The sequence below is a fragment of the Trachemys scripta genome, chromosome 17 (genome assembly GCF_013100865.1).
Source record: "Trachemys scripta elegans isolate TJP31775 chromosome 17, CAS_Tse_1.0, whole genome shotgun sequence".
Lineage (NCBI taxonomy): Eukaryota > Metazoa > Chordata > Testudines > Emydidae > Trachemys > Trachemys scripta.
This window is the reverse complement of record NC_048314.1, coordinates 13719491-13736667: the sequence shown is the minus strand read 5'-3', so window position 1 is coordinate 13736667 and position 17177 is coordinate 13719491. Positions and strand designations below refer to the sequence as shown.

Here is a 17177-nt window from a genome sequence, read left to right as displayed (position 1 = left end):
GTTGAGAGCTATGACTTTATAGATATAGGGAAAATGGAAAAGATGGGTGGTTATTTGCTGGGAATATGTGTATTGTGTATATGTGACAGACACTTCCAGTAGCTGAAAGAATGAGAAATGGTGGAGGAGATTAATGAAGCTTATGGAAGATAGAGTAGGAGATTGAATAATAGAGTAGATGAATTGTGTATGGGTCAGAGGCATGAATGGCAGGGTCAATAGAAGAATGGTGAATGGAAGGTATATGAATAACATGGTAAGTAGATGGTAGATGGCAAGGAATAGCTAATTGTAGACATATGGGTACAAGGATAGATAACAGAAAAGGTGAATGATGGATGTTTGGATGAGCAGATTATTAGATGTGTTGATGACAGGAAGGTGTTTGGATGGGAGATGAGGGTGTGATGGCCAGTGAATAATGGGTGGGTTGATAAATGGACAGTTGTGGATCTGGATGTATACTAATGTTGGAAGGGATTGGTTGTAAGTGGGTAATTAGATATGTTTTTTGTTGAGATATACTTGTAACACAGGTACTGGGTTGATGCATGTCTCAGGATATACTGCCTGATAAATACACGACATTTAAATGTAGGTGACAGTGCCTTATGCTTGTGGCCCACTTCATTATTTTGTTAGTCTTTGAACTAAACCTTTTCTCCTTGTCCTTATTTTGTCCATAGGAAAGTTATAGAGCACTGCAGTAACTTTAAAGAGGAGAACATGGACACTTCCAGATAGAGGCAATGATCTAACAACGCCTCTTGCCAGCACTGTATCCAGCTTCTCTCTAATTCACTGTATATAGAGAGGACTCTTTCTCACCAGCTTGGCTGTTGGAAGGAACCTGCGTGTGTGTGTGTATATGTGTATGGGTGTGTGTGTGTGTGTGTGTGTGAGAGAGAGACACTCAGTAGATGAAGGTGCACAGGGGTGGGGTGGGGGGGACCTTTTGCACAACAAATGCTTTCCTTAAATTAGTAGGTTTTTCGTTATGAAGTATGGATTGAAGTTTTGTGTATATGATTTCTGTATAAAAAACAAAAAAAATCATGTATCTTTTGACCTTTTTTAGACCACATGAGAAGCCTCAAATGAATGTGAGCTTGAAGATCTAGTTGTGTGATTGATATTGTGACTTTTTTATTTCACACCTTTAGACAATTCCCCTTCACTATATTGCATGAGGTCTTGTCATGTTCACAAGAACAGCCAGTCCAGCATCATGGCCACATCTCTACAGTGGGGTTGTAGGCACTGATCAATGATTTATTTGCCTAGAGGGGAAAAAATAATGGTAAGAGATTGAGACCAAAGGGATCCTAATATTTGTAAGTAGAATAGAAAGGGGAGAAAGAGCCTTCAAGCCATTTCAGTTGGTTTTTGTATGGGGGTGCTACTAGTGGAAGCTTGATGGATTATATCAAGTGCATTTGGAAATTCCTTGCTGTAAAGCATTTCCATTAACCCTTTAAACCCAGGAATTGTTACTTTGCCCAGTAGCGCTACAGTGGTAGCTTTCAACCACCTGGCACCACAGGGTGAAGGAAAGGCCAGAAAACCCAGCTGCCCCACCCTTGAGAATGGAGGGTGTTTTCCTGCAAGGGATACTGTGCAATGAAGAATCAGGTTCATTCACAGAAGGGTCCAATCTCTCTGGATCTCCATGCAAATCCTTTTACAACCTCTTTTTTTTAAATTGCGTTTTCTGTGTTTTATGGTACAGGCTGCAAACACCAGAGGGTGGGTTTCCCCTCACCCCTGGCCAGCTCTCTCTGGGACCCAGGCCAGTCATTACAGCATGATTTGGTGACTTTGGAATTTGTGAGGGACTGGGAGTTTTCTCTCTTTTCTTAAGTCTGGGCCAACATTTGCCATGTTAAAAGGGATTCAGCCTTCCTGTGTGTCAAACACATTGCAGCACAAACCCTTTGGTCAAGAGGGCCGACTGCCATTCCACGCCACTCACACACACTCGCCATGTCTTCTGGGAGACAAAAGGCCCCACTTCCCTCCAATTCATGCCAGTACTAACCAGTACAACTCTGTTCGCCTCAGTGGCATTATGCCTGATTTACAGCGGTGCAAGTGAGAGAGAAATCCAGCTCAGGATCTTCATCTGTATGACTTGCCAAGGTTTGCCTTAAAGCTAGGTCCCCCAGCAGCGCATTGTGCAACCTGCAGAACCCAAACTTAGGAACCCGCTCCTTGTCCTGGTTCTTTCACAGTTAAGATAATCTTCTCCCCTTAGAAATGGCTATGTATCCAGGAGCAGCCAGGAGAGATTTGGCCTACTTGAGCTGGAACATTTCAGGCCACTGAGACAGCCACTCTACCAAGGCTGCTCTCTCCTTCTATCTGTTGCGCTCTGATTTGATTCACTGCTATGACTGAGGTTCTCCTGATGCTCGGGGTAAATGCTGTGGTCATTGTGCATGGTATGGACAATTTTTAGAGCCTTTAAGTGACAGGACCCAGCTGCCCTGGAGAGGTTTAGTTTTTCTGCTCAGATGGCGTTAATGTATTTTTTTTCCTTTTTAACCCTATGTCATTTGTTTTGATGTTGGGCTTTGTTTGTTTGTTTGTTTCCTTCCTTTTAAGTACTTTTCAAACTTATATATAGATATATATACTTGTGTCACTTTTGATTGTTTTAATGTGTTTTGGAAAATTTGACAAATTGTACTTTTGAGGTTCTTTGCTTCAAATGTATTTCCCTTTCCCCCCCTCTCCCCAAGGACTTGCATCTAAATAAGCTTCGGAACAGGGAGCTGATTTCAAAGTGTTTGTACATGCTCATGCTTGTCAATCTTTCAGTTAGATCCAGAACTAGATGGGGCTACAAACATTGCTCACCTGTCTCCTTGCCCATGGAGAGCCTGGGCTTAGCATTTGTTCATGTAACTATCCATTCCGTGCTGAGAGGCTAATGCAGATAGCCTAAAGCACTGCCCATCTCTTGAAGTACCACAGATGTGAGAGCAACAAGGAACTTGATAGGGTCCCCTCTGTGCACTAACAACTGCTATGTTGATGGAGCTGATACCACTCAGTACTTCCCAACCATGGTTAATGCAGGATTTGGCCTTGCAGCATAGCCAGAACCAAATGATGCTTTAACCATAGTCTACCCTTGGATTTTAGCAGGATAGCACTGTGTTTTAGGAACACAGTTAAAATATGGCTTGTTTCCATCTGTTACGAGACTGAATTGTGTCAGGGTCTGCTGTATTGTAACCAGGGTTTTAATGTGACATGTGGGTGTGGAAGCTTGGAGGACACCTGTGACCACCAGCTCCGGGACACATCTACAGGAAGCTGCTGTTTTTGCACAGTTTGATTATGTCCCATGCTTCCTGAGAAGCCAGTCACTGTATGGATGTAATTGACCTCCAGAGGGATCAGCAACTCAATGGGAAAGTTAAGGAGGTTGCAGCTGAATACTGCTCCTACCTAGTTCATAGCTTCCCACAGTGTGGCTTGTCCTTCCTGTTATGACTTGTCTGCTCCACCTGGTTCTGAGTGCAAGGAGAGATGGAACACTTGCTTCAGCTTTGCCATCTACCACTTTCTCCCCACATGTGACCGAGATCTTGTACTGCAATCTGCATTGGCTTGGCACTTGTTCCACCAGGCCCAAGGAGATATGAGGCATAGTTTGTGGAAAACAGTGTTAACGGGCCCAGCTTGGACAGGGAACAGTATCATCTGCTCTCTGCTTACTGATGCTCTTTAATGTACAACTTATCCTCTGATCATCTATCTGCATCTATCTACTCCTTTCCCCAACACCATAGCTAGAATTGTCTTATCCTTGCTGTTATTGCCAGTGTTGCTGACACAGTCACTGGATACAAGCCCCTAGGATAGCTTTAAAAATAACTTAAGAAGATTGGAAGGCAGGATGATGGCTGGGGCAGAGGCTGGTGTGGGGAAAGGCAGGATGGGGGCAGGAGATGAGTTAAATTTGTCTGATGCCTCCACATCTAACCTGTGATGAGAGGTCACTCCATATTTGAGAAGTAAATGCCAAAACAAGAGCTGAGCCTTAACTCAGCAAAAGCCCTTCAGAGACAGACCCTAGGACGATTGCTAAGATCCCCTTGGGTGTGGAGATGGGCCTGAGACTGAACCGTAAGCAAAATCTTTTCAAAGTTATTCTGTGTTTGTGAGGACTGATAGGTTCACACAGGTTAATCTGACAGGAGAGTTCTGGTCTATACAGTTTGTAAATGCCTGAGGAGTAGGGGAGGCAATATCCATAAGCTAGTCAGGATCTATACAAGATAGATACTTCACAAGAGAGAGAAGGGTTTTGTCTGAGCACAGGCCTGGGATCCAGGAACTCCCATGTTCTAGTACTGGCTCTGTAGCCTTAGTCTAGTCATTGAGCTCTGCGTGCCTCAGTTTCCCCATCTGTAAAACAATAGGTATAACTATTTACTTGTCTGCTCCCTAGGGACACTGTGAGGCTTAATCCATGACAGTAAAGCACTTCTGGAGGTGAATAGGTGCTAAGTAATTATTATACATGGGTCCATCCTGGGACAGACCTGCCATCTCCAGCTATCTCCCATCAGAGCACACAACATGGTGCAATTCTGATTTTGTGACTGTCTCTAGGAACACCTGGTCCCATCACAAAATAGTGAGTTTGAATTCTCAGGGCTGCCCTGAGTGTGCTGGCTAGCCTATGCAGATAAATCCTACGGGGCCTTTCTGCTCCACCAGGGTAAAGCTTCCTCAGTGCAACCCTGAGGACATACACACCCCTATGTTAGCTGGAAATTTCAGTTAACCCGAGTGGCACTGAGCAGAGCCAAGTAAGAAAACTAAGACAGGGACTGTCAATGCCAATTGAAATAAGGCTGGAGAGTGATTTCTGAGGCACTCAGAACTAAATGATGTGGCAGAGAGACTCCTCTCACAGTATCCTCCCAGGGCTGAGGCTTACCCACTTCCTCTACACAACCTCAATTTTCACTTATATATGTTCCATTCTATATGCATCCGAAGAAGTGGGCTGTAGTCCACGAAAGCTTATGCTCTAATAAATTTGTTAGTCTCTAAAGTGCCACAAGTACTCCTGTTCTTCAATTTTCACTGAATGTTAAACAGTAGGGCAAACGTAACATGAGTGCTTAAATCAGTGATTCTCCGCAAAGATGGCACTGACAAGGGACCCTCCACCTGGAGTTTAGGTAATCTGCACCCTGACTAGAGGTCTCACTTGTCAGAGACAATGGCATAGCCTTGAACCTCCAAAGTGCTGAGTGCCCTCCATTCTCATTGCAATCAACAGGAAAGACATTTTACAGTAGGTGTTCAGCCCTTAGCAAGTCTTGTAGGAGCAATAGCCTCTACGTATTGGCCTATCAAGATGTGTAGCCTTAACTAGTAACACCTAATAGCACAAGAATAATTAATTTGTACAGGGCTAAGAAGACAGGTACAGCACAGATAATCTGAGACCATGAACACTTAACACTATTGATAGTTCATCTTCACCATTCACATTCAACTCTAACTACTCTAGACCCGCTACTGACCTAACAACTTCCATCCTGGGAACTAAGCACTCCAGTTCCTGTGCTGAAGCACACCCAGCCCTGAAGATTAGGGTATGTACATCCTAACATTTGGTGGTGGTGCAGTGAACACACAGACAAAAGAGCGGGGTTGTTTTTTTAACCCCTGTTGCCTGGATTAGGCATCTTGTGGGGTCACTTGTTTGGGTCTCTTTCTAGGGAAGTGAGTGCAAGGAGGGTTGCTGACCACACTTTTCTATATGAACCCCTTCCAAACCAATTAGTGGAGCCTCACTTAAGGCAGTCTCAGAGCTGGTGGTGCTGCACTTTCCCTTCAGGAAGATAATTTCTTTGGGGGTGAGGCAGCAGCCACCAGGCTATGGACACTGGATTAAGATCCCATTTCAAAGAAAATATGTGGCCTCTGGAATGATGCAAAGGGGTTTGCTCAAAGTCAGATGCTAAACAATGGCTTGTGCTGGAAAAGATAGAATTAAAAGTAGTAGGAACCACTTGACTCCAAGACAACCAGAGTGTATAAAACAAGAGGAATAATGGTTTTATCAGTGATTGATGGAAAGCGAGATTGGGGGCTGGCTAGGAAGGCAGCACTTATAAGTAAAGATGGAAGAATTCCTGCTGCACTCAAACACCGCTCTTACAGATTAAATTCTGACTCCAAATATCTGTCACTGAGAGAAACTCTGTCATTTTTCCTTGTAAAAAAAGAAAAATAAATGTTTTAAGTAAGGCTAACAATTAACCAAATACGTACTTCCTTGTTTAAAAAAGTTTGTTGTATTAAGCAACTTCTGCTTTCACTGTGTCCATTGATCAGCCTGATGTTGAGAGGTCTGGTTTGAACACTTGTACATGGTGAAACCAAGCTAATTAATTAATTAATTTAAAATGCATATCTGTTGCTTCCTTACACTTCTGATTGAATTAACTTTTCCGTTGTTTCCATAGGGATACCTGCTCTGTATTAAACCTAGTGCTTAACAATCTCTTGCTCCTTTGTCTGTGAATATGGTTTATTTGGATAAGTTACTGTTCCATTTGTTGTCATGTGTCTAATTAAACATGGAAGGAACTGCTGTGTGTTGATCCAATTCAGTTGCTTTTTGCTTTCATGACTCTAAAGAGATATGATGTTTTATTGTCACTGGGAGCGGGGGGAAAGAAGACTATTGTTATGAAGTGAGGTGGATGGGAAAATCAGGACAATATTCAGTTATACAGAGTGCTTGGCAGAGTGTCACCAGGCTTATCTGCAGTGGATATGCCCAGTATTCATGGGCATAACCATACTGAGTGAGGAAGCTAACTGTGGGAAGTACTCTCTTACACTGCTTTCGTGCCACTGTGACTTCCTACTTAAAGGACCCAATCCTGCAAGCTCCCGAGTACACCATCTCCCATTGAGTTCAGTGGGAGTGCCAGGTTCTCAGCAGGCCCTGGATAGGCAGGGTGAGAAGGAGGAACTGTCCCTAGGGAGCTGGAAATGTAATAGGGTAGTGATTCAGTATGTACTGAGATGTGGTTTGTGTAAAATTCCAAGTTGAGTAGATGCTATCAGAATCTAGATTTTATACTGTAAGACCTCTGCCGCACTCATGTCCAATTCACTATAGGATAGTTTCTAGAATTAAGCCCAAATTTTATCCACCTGGTGATTTTTTGGTTTTGAAATGTAAGGTAGAGGAAAGCCTCAAGCTCTGTACCAATTTCAAAGCTGCAGGGCAAGGTAAAAAGCACACTACATGTCGCAATATATAGTTTAAGTCACAAAGGTGAAAGATAAGTTCCCTTCATCAAACTAGGGGGCACTCCCTGCAGTCACACAGAAGATGAATGTTTGTGCTAAAGAGATCAGAGTAGTTAGCAGCAGAAATAGTTCATGTTGTTGCTATTTAAAATTGCCATCCTTAGGCTTCAGATCAATACCTCACTGAAATTAACTGAAGGCAGTTTCCACCTCTCTTGTCTGTCTGGAGGAACAGCCTGACTACTGCACTGGGTCACTGTGGGAAGCTTTGCTGTTCAACCAAAAGAGTTAGAAACATATTTTTATGATGGTTCCTCCATAATTTTAATGACTATCCTCAGCAAAGCACTAGTACAGGCTCAATCTTACTCCTGGAAGGATTTCTCCAATACAAAAAGATTACTGGATTCGCTTTAAGGTTGTTAAAACATGGGGAATGAACTAGAGAGTCTAAAGATCATTTTCAACATTTCAGCTTTGCTGTCCCAAATAAATGATTTATAGTCAACCCTGAGCACCCTTAAAAGACGGTTACTCACCGTTGTAACTGTTGTTCTTCGAGATGTGTTGCTCATATCCATTCCATTAGGTGTGTGTGCGCGCCGCGTGCACGATCGTCGGAAGATTTTCTACCCTAGCAACACCGGCGGGTCGGCTGGAGCCCCCTAGAGTGGCGCCTTCATGGCGCTGAATATATACCCCAGCCGACCTGGCGCCCCCTCAGTTCCTTCTTGCCGGCTACTCCGACAGTGGGGACGGGGGGCGGGTTTGGAATGGATATGAGCAACACATCTCGAAGAACAACAGTTACAACGGTGAGTAACCGTCTTTTCTTCTTCGAGTGCTTGCTCATATCCATTCCATTAGGTGACTCCCAAGCCCAACTTAGGTGGTGGGGTCGGAGTGAGACATTGCTGTGTGCAAAACCGCTGATCCGAATGCAGCATCATCCCTGGACTGTTGCACTAGTGCATAGTGAGCTGTAAACGTGTGGACTGATGACCAAACCGCCGCTCTACAAATGTCCTGTATCGGAACATGTGCCAGGAAAGCAGTCGAGGAGGCTTGGGCCCTCGTGGAGTGAGCGGTGAGGTGCGGTGCTGAGACACCTGCCAGGTCATAGCAAGTCCGGATGCAAGACGTAATCCAGGAGGATAGGCGTTGTGAGGAGACCGGTGAGCCTTTCATTCGGTCGGCCACTGCAACGAAGAGTTGCGTCGTCTTTCTAAAGTGCTTTGTGCGGTCAATATAGAAGGCCAGGGTCCTTCGTACGTCCAGGGAATGCAAACGTTGATCCTGGCGAGTGGCATGTGGTTTGGGATAAAAGACCGGGAGAAAGATGTCCTGGTTAATATGAAATGTAGAAACCACCTTAGGGAGAAAGGCAGGATGTGGACGAAGCTGCACTTTATCCTTATGAAAAACTGTGTAAGGGGGCTCAGAGGTAAGCGCCCTGAGTTCAGAAACGCGCCTTGCTGAGGTGATGGCTACGAGGAAGGCTGTCTTCCAGGATAGGTACAGAAGAGAACAGGTGGCCAGTGGCTCGAACGGAGGACCTGTGAGTTTGGAGAGAACCAGATTGAGATCCCACGTCGGGACGGGATGACGCTGTTGTGGGTACGTCCGGTCTAAGCCCTTGAGGAATCTAACGACCATCGGGTTAGAGAATACCGAGGACGCGAGTTCCCCTGGGTGAAAGGCCGATATAGCGGCCAGGTGAACTCTAATTGAAGATATCGCCAACCCTTGCTGTTTTAGGGCGAGGAGATATTCCAAAATGAGAGGAATGGGTGCCTGCAACGGGGACGTGGCTCGTTGTTCGCACCAACAGGAGAACCGCTTCCACTTGGCCAGATACGTGGTGCGTGTTGAGGGCTTCCTACTGCTCAGCAGAATCTGTTGGACAGAGTGCGAGCATTGCTGCTCTGCCTGGGTGAACCATGGAGCAGCCACGCCGTGAGGTGGAGTGATTGCAGGTCGGGGTGACGCAGCCGGCCGTGGTCCTGCGAGATGAGATCCGGACACAACGGAAGCGGGATCGGTGTCTGAACCGAGAGTTCCAACAGTGTGGTGTACCAATGTTGTCTCGGCCACGCTGGAGCGACCAGAATTACCTGTGCCTGGTCTCTGCGCAATTTGAGCAGTACCTTGTGGACCAAAGGAAACGGAGGGAAGGCATAAAACAGGTGGTCTTTCCAGGGAAGGAGAAACGCATCCGAGAGGGAGCCCGGAGCTCGACCTTGTAGGGAGCAGAACACGTGGCACTTCCTGTTGTCTCGGGATGCAAACAGGTCTATCTGGGGAAACCCCCACTTCTGGAAGATGGAATGTATGATGTCCGGACGGATAGACCACTCGTGCGTCTGGAAGGACCTGCTGAGTCGGTCCGCTAGAGTGTTCTGGACTCCAGGGAGGAACGATGCCGTGAGATGGATTGAGTGGGCGATGCAGAAGTCCCACAGGCGAATGGCCTCTTGGCATAGAATTGACGAACGTGCTCCTCCTTGCTTGTTGATGTAAAACATGGCCGTGGTGTTGTCGATGAGAACTAACACACAGCGGCCACGTAGGAGATTGAGGAATGCCTGGCACGCCAGGCGCACCGCCATCAGTTCCCGAACATTGATGTGCAGGGCTAGCTGGGGTGCAGTCCACAGGCCCTGGGTATGGTGTTCGTTGAGATGGGCGCCCCAACCCAGAGATGAAGCGTCTGTGACCAGGTGCAGAGAGGGTTGTGGGGCGTGAAATGGCATCCCCTCGCAGACCACATTGTGATCTAGCCACCAGGTGAGGGAGGTCAGGACCGAGATCGGGACCGTGACCACCATGTTCAGGCTGTCCCGATGTGGGCGGTATATTGACGACACCCAGGTCTGGAGTGGGCGAAGCCGAAGTCTGGCATGCCTGGTTACGTACGTGCAGGAAGCCATGTGACCCAGCAGGGTAAGGCACGACCTCACCGTGGTAGTTGGGAAGGCCTGGAGCCCTTGAATGAGGCTCGTGATGGTGCCAAAGCGGTTGTCTGGCAGGATGGCTTGTGCACGTCTGGAGTCTAGAACTGCGCCGATGAATTCTATTCTCTGGGTAGGTTCTAGAGTGGATTTGTCCATGTTGAGTAGGATGCCCAACTCGTTGAATGTGTGCACTATTATGTGGACGTGAGCTTGAACTTGCTCTTTGGTGCGACCGCGTACCAGCCAGTCGTCTAGGTACGGGAACACCTGTATCCCTTGCCGACGAAGGTACGCTGCCACGACAGCCATACATTTCGTGAACACTCTTGGGGCTGAGGATAGGCCGAAGGGAAGGACTGCAAATTGGTAGTGCACCTCGTTTACCACGAATCGCAGGAAGCGTCTGTGAGGTGGGTAAATTGCGATGTGAAAGTATGCGTCTTTCATGTCGAGGGCGGCGAACCAGTCTCCAGGATCGAGGGAAGGGATAATGGCCCCCAAAGAGACCATGCGGAACTTCAACTTTACTACGAATTTGTTGAGTCCGCGCAAGTCCAAGATGGGCCGCAGACCTCCTTTGGACTTGGGGATCAGGAAGTAACGGGAATAAAATCCCCTGCCCCTTAACTCTATCGGAACCTCCTCTATGGCCCCCATGGCCAGGAGCGTAGAAACCTCCTGTATAAGAAGTTGCTCGTGAGAAGGGTCCCTGAAGAGGGACGGGGAAGGGGGGTGGGAGGGGGGGATAGAAGAAAACTGGATAGTGTATCCCCTCTCCACCGTGCGGAGGACCCAACGGTCCGAAGTTATAAGGGACCAAGCACGGTGGAAGTGGGAGAGGCGATCCCGAAAGGAGGGAGCTGGATCCTGGGGGATGACTGGGGCGCCGTCCTCGACCGCACCTTCAAAAGTTCTGCCTGGGCCCTGAAGGTGGTCTAGGTGGCCCCTGGTTCTGGCCGGGTTGAGGGCCGGTCCACCTTCTTCTACCACCTCGCCCTCGCCTCCGGGCCGAGTCTTGCCTCTGACGAGGCGGGGGGGGGGTAGAAGCGCTGAGGCTGCGGCCTAAATGGTCTGCGCTGAGGGCCCACAACATGCATCCCCAGGGAGCGCATGATTGTTCTCGAGTCCTTGAGGCTCTGCAGGCGAGAGTCCGTCTTGTCCGAGAACAATCCATGTCCCTCAAAGGGCAGATCCTGTAGGGTTTGCTGTAGCTCCGGAGGCAAACCCGAAACTTGAAGCCAGGAGATCCTTCGCATAGCGATACCCGAAGCCAGGGTCCTCGCAGCTGAGTCTGCTATGTCCAAGGAGGCCTGCAAGGAGGTCCGAGCCACCTTCTTACCCTCCTCTACCATGGCTCCAAACTCTTCCCTGGACTCTTGGGGAATCAACTCCTTAAACTTCCCCATAGAGTTCCAGGAGTTAAAATTGTAGCGGCTCAGTAGCGCCTGTTGGTTTGCCGCTCTAAGTTGCAGCCCTCCGGCTGAGTAAACCTTACGGCCAAACAAATCGAGCCGCTTAGCCTCTTTTGATTTAGGCGCTGCAGCCTGCTGGCCGTGGCGCTCTCGTGCGTTCACTGATGCCACCACCAGTGAACACGGTTGGGGGTGGGTATACAAGTACCCGTAGTCCTTCGACGGGACAAAGTACTTCCTTTCCACCCCTCTCGCTGTGGGTGGGATAGAGGCAGGAGTTTGCCATATCGTATCCGCATTGGTTTGTATCGTGCGGATCAGGGGTAACGCTACCCTCGATGGGGCATCCGCTCCGAGGATATTCACGATCGGGTCGTGCACCTCCACTACCTCCTCCGCCTGCAGGTCCATATTACGGGCCATCCTGCGCAGAAGATCCTGGTGAGCCCGAAGATCTATTGGAGGTGGGCCTGTGCACGATGTGCCCGCCACTGCCTCGTCCGGAGAAGAAGAGGAAGATGCCTCCGGTGGAACAGGATCCAAGGGCTGGTCCTGGTCTCCCTGTTCCTGGGCCGGAGCATCACCTGCGCCTGGGTCCAGGGCGTCAGGTGGTGCGGACACGGAAGCCTCCATGTCCCCTGGCGGAGGCCGAGAGATGGTGGACTCCGGGGCCCTTCTAACGGAGTGACCCGAGCGAGAGGTCGAGGGTATTGGAGCCCCTTGCTCCTGGTGGTACGCCCACGGGGTCCAAAACGACCAGTGAGATGGGCCATGAGAATGGTCCTCTGTCATCTCCTGCCAATGGCCCAAGTCCTGTTCCTCGGCTTGCCCTTGAGGGGGATATGCCGATCTCGAGAGGTCCTCCGAGGAGTGGGACACCGATCTCGATGGCCACGGCGGTGCCGAGAGCGTCGAGACAATTCCCGTGGGCTGCGGTGCCGCACGGTGCCGGTCCGGAGATGATCTATCTCTACGCGGTGCCGGCGATCGGTGCCGGGACCGCGACCGGTGCCGATGACCTCGTCGGTGCCGGGAGTCGGATCTGGACCTCGACGAGGACCTGGAGTATGCCCGGTGCCGGGAGCGGCCTCTCGACGTTGAGCGTCGACCGAAGCGGTGCCGAGAACTACGTCTCGACGTTGATCGGTGCCGACGATCATAGCGGTGCCGAGACGTAGAGCGGTGCCGCGAAGAAGATCTTGGCCGCGAGTACGACCGGTGCCGAGGCGATATTCGGTGCCAGGACTGCGAGCGGCGTGGGGACCTGCTTCGGGACCTGGATCGGTGCCGAGGTTCCAGCCCTTGCGATGGAGGGCGCATCAAGGCAGGTTTCCCCCTCGACTGGACCGGGCGAGTCAACGGTGCCGTCGGTGCCGGTGGTTGAGGCGGTGCCGGCTCCGTGAGAGCTATTAAGTCTCTCGCCGCCGTGAAGGTCTCTGGAGTCGACGGGAGGCACTGTATCACCGCCGGCCTCGGTGGAGACGCTATCTGCACCGGACTCGACGGCCTTGGAGCCGGAGTCGACGGTGCTGGAGGCACCTGTTTCCGGTGCTCCACCGGCGGACGCGGCTCTACCCCCGGCACTGGGGGAGCCGGCGTCTTCGGCACGGAGGTCCCCGTCTTATGGGCTTTTTTATGCCCCGGGGATAATGACCGGCGCCGAGGCACTTGCTGTGCTTGCGGTGCCGACGAGGTCCGGTGCCGGGGAGGCTTGTCCGACGCCACTCGCGTGGTCGTCATAGCCGGTGCAGCCGGGGCACTGCGCACCGAGGCGCTAGGTGCCGGGGCCTGACTTGTAGATGGAGCGTCCGGACTAAGTGCCGCCTCCATCAGGAGTTGCCGGAGCCGAAAGTCCCGCTCCTTCTTGGTCCTTGGTCTGAAGGCCTTACAGATCTTGCACTTATCTGTTTGATGGGACTCTCCCAGGCACTTCAGACAGGAGTCGTGCGGGTCGCTCGTGGGCATAGGCTTAGCGCAGGAGGCGCACTGCTTAAAGCCGGGAGCGTTGGGCATGAGCCCGGCCCCGCGGCAGGGGGAGAAAGGGGGAGACGACCCCCTTAATCCCCTGAACTACTAGAACAACTAGAACAACTTTTAAAACTATTTAACTATTTAACTATAAACACTAGAACTATAACTATAACTGCAAATAACTAACTAAGCTAGGGAGAGTGGAGAACAGCTAAGCAGCGCTCCACAGTTCCAACGACCGTCAGGGGCGGTAAGAAGGAACTGAGGGGGCGCCAGGTCGGCTGGGGTATATATTCAGCGCCATGAAGGCGCCACTCTAGGGGGCTCCACAGCCGACCCGCCGGTGTTGCTAGGGTAGAAAATCTTCCGACGATCGTGCACGCGGCGCGCACACACACCTAATGGAATGGATATGAGCAAGCACTCGAAGAAGAACAGTTTGTACTTTACTGTCATGGGACCAGCAGAGGGAGCACTGACTTACTATATCCCCACAGATGGCCTGAAATAATCAAGAATGCTGATGTACAACCAAGGAAGGAAAATAAACAGTCTGGTTTATACTCAAACAATAACAGGAAGGAATCAGCTGCTTGCCATGTGGAGGAGGATAAAATGTGCAGGGAGAAGAATGATATTTTCAAGCCCCTACTGTTTTTTTCTAGCTATGATGGACAGAAAAAAATTACAGTGTAAAATAATAGTTGTCAGCAAGGCTCTGTCTGCACTAGAAGTGAAAAGGTGTTGGGACCGATCTTTGCTTGTAAAACCCATACAATGCTTTGGATCCTCACATATGAGCTGTAACAGGCATTTTACAAGCTCTGTTTGAATTGATTTGACTGCCTGGGTTGAGCTAGTTCACAAAACAGAGCCACACTTTTCACTGCACATGCTTTGCTGCAGGGTCTTGAGAATCCTGTTTCCCCGCTGTCAAGCATCCCTGTGGGTAGTTTTAGTGGAACTCCCTAGTTATAGGTATATGATGCCCAGTCCTTGCTGCGAGTAGCTATAATGCACATTTAACCTTCATGAGCACCATTGCCATGAGAGTGCAGAATCTTGTGATAGCTTCCTACATTTTTTTGCTTCCTATAATGCCTGCTTAAATAAAAAACATTGATTGTGCTAGGATCTGGCCTGAGATCCATTTGCAGAGCCTTGGTTGGGATCATAGAAGATTAGGGTTGGAAGAGACCTCAGGAGGTCATCTAGGCCAACCCCCTGCTCAAAGCAGGACCAACCCCAACTCAATCATCCCAGCCAGGGCTTTGTCAAGCCTGACCTTAAAAACCTCTATGGATGGAGATTCCACCACCTCCCTAGGTAACCCATTCCAGTGCTTCACCACCCTCCTAGTGGAATAGTGTTTCCTAATATCCAACCTAAACCTCCCCCACTGCAACTTGAGACCATTGCTCCTTGTTCTGTCATCTGCCACCACTGAGAACAGCCAAGCTCCATCCTCTTTGGAACCCCCCTTCAGGTATTTGAAGGCTGCTATCAAATCCTCCCTCACTCTTCTCTTCTGCAGATTAAACAAGCCCAGTTCCCTCAGCCTCGCCTCATAAATCATGTGCCCCAGCACCCTGACCATTTTCACTGCCCTCTGCTGGACTCTTTCCAATTTGTCCACATCCTTTCTGTAGTGTGGGGGGGGGGGGAAGCGGCCCCAAACTGGATGCAATACTCCAGATGTGGCCTTACCAGTACCAAATAGAGGGGAATAATCACTTCCCTTGATTTGCTGGCAATACTCCTACCAGTGCAGCCCAATATGCCATTAGCCTTCTTGGTATGCCACACTACTGACTCATATCCAGCTTCTCATCCACTGTAATCCCCAGGTCCTTTTCTGCAGAACTGCTGTTTAGTCATTCGGTCCCCAGGCTGTAGCGGTCCTGGCACTGCAGCACCCAGGGCAATCTCTGCGCCCGCGGCTCCACAACTTTGAATACGGTTTAATAACCACGCCCCCCGCTCAAGCCCCACCCCTTCTGCCATGGCAACCACCCGGCCAATCCTCGCTCCTCACGCTGCCAAGAGGCGCGGCTGGGCCTGGCCCAGGGCCGCCCTTCCGGGTTGGGAGCCGGGGTGCTGAGGCCGCCCCCTCCCGGGTTGGGGCGATGCGGCAGGGGGCTGCATGGGGCGGCGGCTACCTGGTGCGGGCGGCGCACACGGGGCTCAGCTGGGGCGTCACTCTGGCGCTCTTCCTGCATCGCACAGGTGAGACCCGGGGAATTCCTCGCTGCCGCCATCGGGCCCCTGGGATTTCCCTCGCAGGGGGAGAGCCGCTCCCTGAGCACCGGACATGAGCCCTTCGGGCCACAGGCTCAAGTCGCCAGCACCTCGGACGGGGGGGGCTGGCTGCTGCCATGAACTTGCCTTTTTTGCCCCCCCCCCAGCTCACCCAGCTCAGGATTATTAATGATCATTAGTGCAAAGCTCACCTGTTGGCTGCTTTTCGTACAGCCCCATTGACTGGAGTCATGTGACTGTGAGAATCACAGCTTTAATTTTTTAAAAGTGTTTGGCCCTCATAGGCTAGAAAAATAACATGAAAATATGAACTCTGAAGACTCAAAAACCAGAAAGACACCCTCGTTCATTACCTTAAAATAAGAGATTTTAAAAAATATGTTTTGATGGAGCCAGACTTGTGATTTTTGGACACTTGAAGTTGGCAATAGTGTACCATCATATCTGGCAGGAAAAAAATTACCTCCAAGTTGGGGAAGTGAGAGCATAGGATACTGCTATATCCTCACCCAATGCAACTAGATCCCTGTCCTACCTGGATAGAGGGGAACCTCACTCCTATTGCTTGGGGGGTTGTTATTTGACATTTGAGAAGACCTGGTGCCTATTCCAAGGAGTTTACAATCCAATCTAGTCACACAGCATAATGGAAAACCTATAAACCATGGGGGGTTATAATAAAAAGTACCTTTTGTGGTATTTGATTAATATAATGCTTAACACCCTGAAACCTGTCGTAATTACTATTAATCTCTTAATATATAAATACTGTTTTTACTGGATTCTTTATGGCCCTGAATCTTACTCTGACACCTAGATGCTGCAGTGATGGGCACTTTTGAAATGCAGCTATCCTCATAATTCTAGAATAGTTATATACAGCACACTGCAGAACAGCAGGAGATGGTGATGAGAGATTGAAGTACAGGTAGAGTTGGGGGAAGGACTTGCAAATCAATGGGGGGAAGCTGTTTGCTGATCTCTTAAGTATGTTGTAAGGGCTCTTTGTAAATAGTCAGGTTTCAGAGTAACAGCCGTGTTAGTCTGTATCCGCAAAAAGAAGAACAGGAGTACTTGTGGCACCTTAGAGACTAACAAATTTATTAGAGCATAAGCTTTCGTGGACTACAGCCCACTTCTTCCATTCTATATGCATCCGAAGAAGTGGGCTGTAGTCCACGAAAGCTTATGCTCTAATAAATTTGTTAGTCTCTAAGGTGCCACAAGTACTCCTGTTCTTCTTTTTGCGGATACAGACTAACACGGCTGTTACTCTGAAACC

At 49.4% G+C, this 17177-nt stretch overlaps 2 protein-coding genes across 4 annotated transcripts in view; both read left to right on the top strand.

Moving 5' to 3' along the window:
* Window positions 1-6628, top strand: part of ZER1 (zyg-11 related cell cycle regulator) — a 28117-nt gene extending 21489 nt beyond the window's left edge. For all 3 annotated transcript variants that reach the window (XM_034793571.1, XM_034793569.1, XM_034793570.1), the window contains exon 16: window positions 687-6628. In XM_034793571.1, the coding sequence (XP_034649462.1) occupies window positions 687-744 (58 nt within the window). In that variant the 3' untranslated portion in view covers window positions 745-6628. The remainder of the gene's footprint in view (window positions 1-686) is intronic.
* A 9037-nt stretch (window positions 6629-15665) lies between these two features.
* ZDHHC12 (zinc finger DHHC-type palmitoyltransferase 12) overlaps window positions 15666-17177 on the top strand; it is a 9991-nt gene continuing 8479 nt past the window's right edge. The window contains exon 1 of the mRNA XM_034751930.1: window positions 15666-15862. Coding sequence (XP_034607821.1) covers window positions 15763-15862 — 100 coding nt within the window. The 5' untranslated portion in view covers window positions 15666-15762. The remainder of the gene's footprint in view (window positions 15863-17177) is intronic.